Here is a 1,773-nt window from a genome sequence, read left to right on the forward strand (position 1 = left end):
TATTCTTTTGTGTTGGTTTTGAGGTTGAAATGAGACTGACTATATTTTGCTACAGAGCCAATCAGGAGTCTACACTGACACCTATACTGCAAAATGAAAGGGCCCCTCTGGTTCGCCCTCTGACACGTGCCTGCTCGGCTCCAACTTTTGGAAGGTGCTGGTGCATTTGTCTGGTAAAGAGAAAAGATTTGCTTCCACATGCACACACCTACCTTTCAGTGTTTCAATGTCATAGAAAGTTGCCGCAAACCTGGTAGACCGATGAGACGCTGAGCGAGAGTCTGTGCTGGTGAAGCCTTTGAGCTTGCGTCGGCATCTCCACAGCTTCCAGTCCTCTGAGTGTGTGATTCGCAGCAGCTCCTCCAAACTAGAGGCAGCCCTAATCTGCTGCTCAGATCGTTCTAACATGGACCGTGATGCCCGCTTAAAAGAAAAAATACTGGCTTACAAGCAAGTAACTGGGAAATGGTTTGGCAGTTCCTTGAAAAATTAAACGGAGAATTGCCAAATGACCTAGCAATTCCACTCCTAGGTACAGACCCAAATGAACTGCAGGCTGGAACACAAACAGATACATGTACACCTATGCTCATTGCAGCATTATTCATGATAGCCAAAAGGTGGAAACCACCAAAGTGTCCATGAACAGATGAATGGATAAACAAAATGTAATACATGCTACCACATGGATGAACCTCAAAATCATTATACTGAGTGAAAGAAGCTAATCACAAAAAGGACAAATATTATATGATATCACTTATATGAAATACCTAGAATAGGCAAATACATAGAGACCGAAAGTAGATGAGTAGTTACCAGAGGCTGTGTGGAGGAGCTGTAGGGAATTATTGATTAGTGGGTACTGAGTTTCTGTTTGGGGTGATGGAAAAGTTTTGAAAATAGTGTTAATGGTAGCACAACATTGAGAATATAGTTACTGCCAGTAAATTGTACACTTAAATATGGTTAAAGCAGCAAAGTTTATGTTATATGTATATTATTATTGGTTGCCCTGAGGCGATTTCGCAACCCCACATGCAGAGAAGAACTGCTCCATAGGGTTTTCAAGGCTATGACCTTTTGCAAGCAGATTGCTAGGCCTGTCTTCCGTGGCATCTCTGGGTGGGTTTACATCTCTAAGCTTTTGGCTAGTAGACAAGTCCTTAACTGTCTGAACCACCCACGGCCTCCTTATATATTTTTTTTATTACAATAAAAAAAAACAAGTTACAGAGAGGAGTGTGCCCATGACCATGTATGTATAGGGTTGGCAAGTGATGTTTCTACATGCATATTTGTATGTGCTGTAAGAATGTCCAGGTGCATAGTAGAGCTGACAAGGGACAGGTTGTGGCTTCTTGGCCACAGCCAGCTACCCTGAGGGAGCGAGTAGCTGGACCTGTGGGCTCGGGACCATGGTCGCAGGGGACATCAAGTTCAATTGGCATAACATACAACACAAAACATTGTTCTACATCCTACTTTGGTAAGTAGCAACTGGGATCATAAAAGCTTACAAGTGGCCATCTAGATGCAACAATGGGTCTTTCTTCATCCAGAGCAAAGAAGAATGAAGAAAACCAAAGAGGAATGAAAACAATTAGTCCAAGGGACTAGTAGAACATGTGATCCTCAGCCTATATGACCATGAGACCAGAAGAACTAGATGGTGCCCGGCTACCACTGTCAACCACTCGGAAAGGGACTGGTGAAGGAGATCCTGGATAGAGTGAAACAATGTGGAACAAAACTCAAAATCATTAAAAAAAA

At 42.8% G+C, this 1,773-nt stretch overlaps 1 protein-coding gene across 1 annotated transcript in view; it reads right to left on the reverse strand.

Moving 5' to 3' along the window:
- Positions 1-1,773, reverse strand: part of VEGFD (vascular endothelial growth factor D) — a 44,016-nt gene that overhangs the window by 17,003 nt on the left and 25,240 nt on the right. Inside the window, exon 2 of the mRNA XM_007952846.1 lies at positions 213-423. Coding sequence (XP_007951037.1) covers positions 213-423 — 211 coding nt within the window. The remainder of the gene's footprint in view (positions 1-212; positions 424-1,773) is intronic.

This window comes from Orycteropus afer, unplaced genomic scaffold (genome assembly GCF_000298275.1).
Source record: "Orycteropus afer afer isolate SDZICR_OR568_19922 unplaced genomic scaffold, OryAfe1.0 scaffold00360, whole genome shotgun sequence".
Lineage (NCBI taxonomy): Eukaryota > Metazoa > Chordata > Mammalia > Tubulidentata > Orycteropodidae > Orycteropus > Orycteropus afer.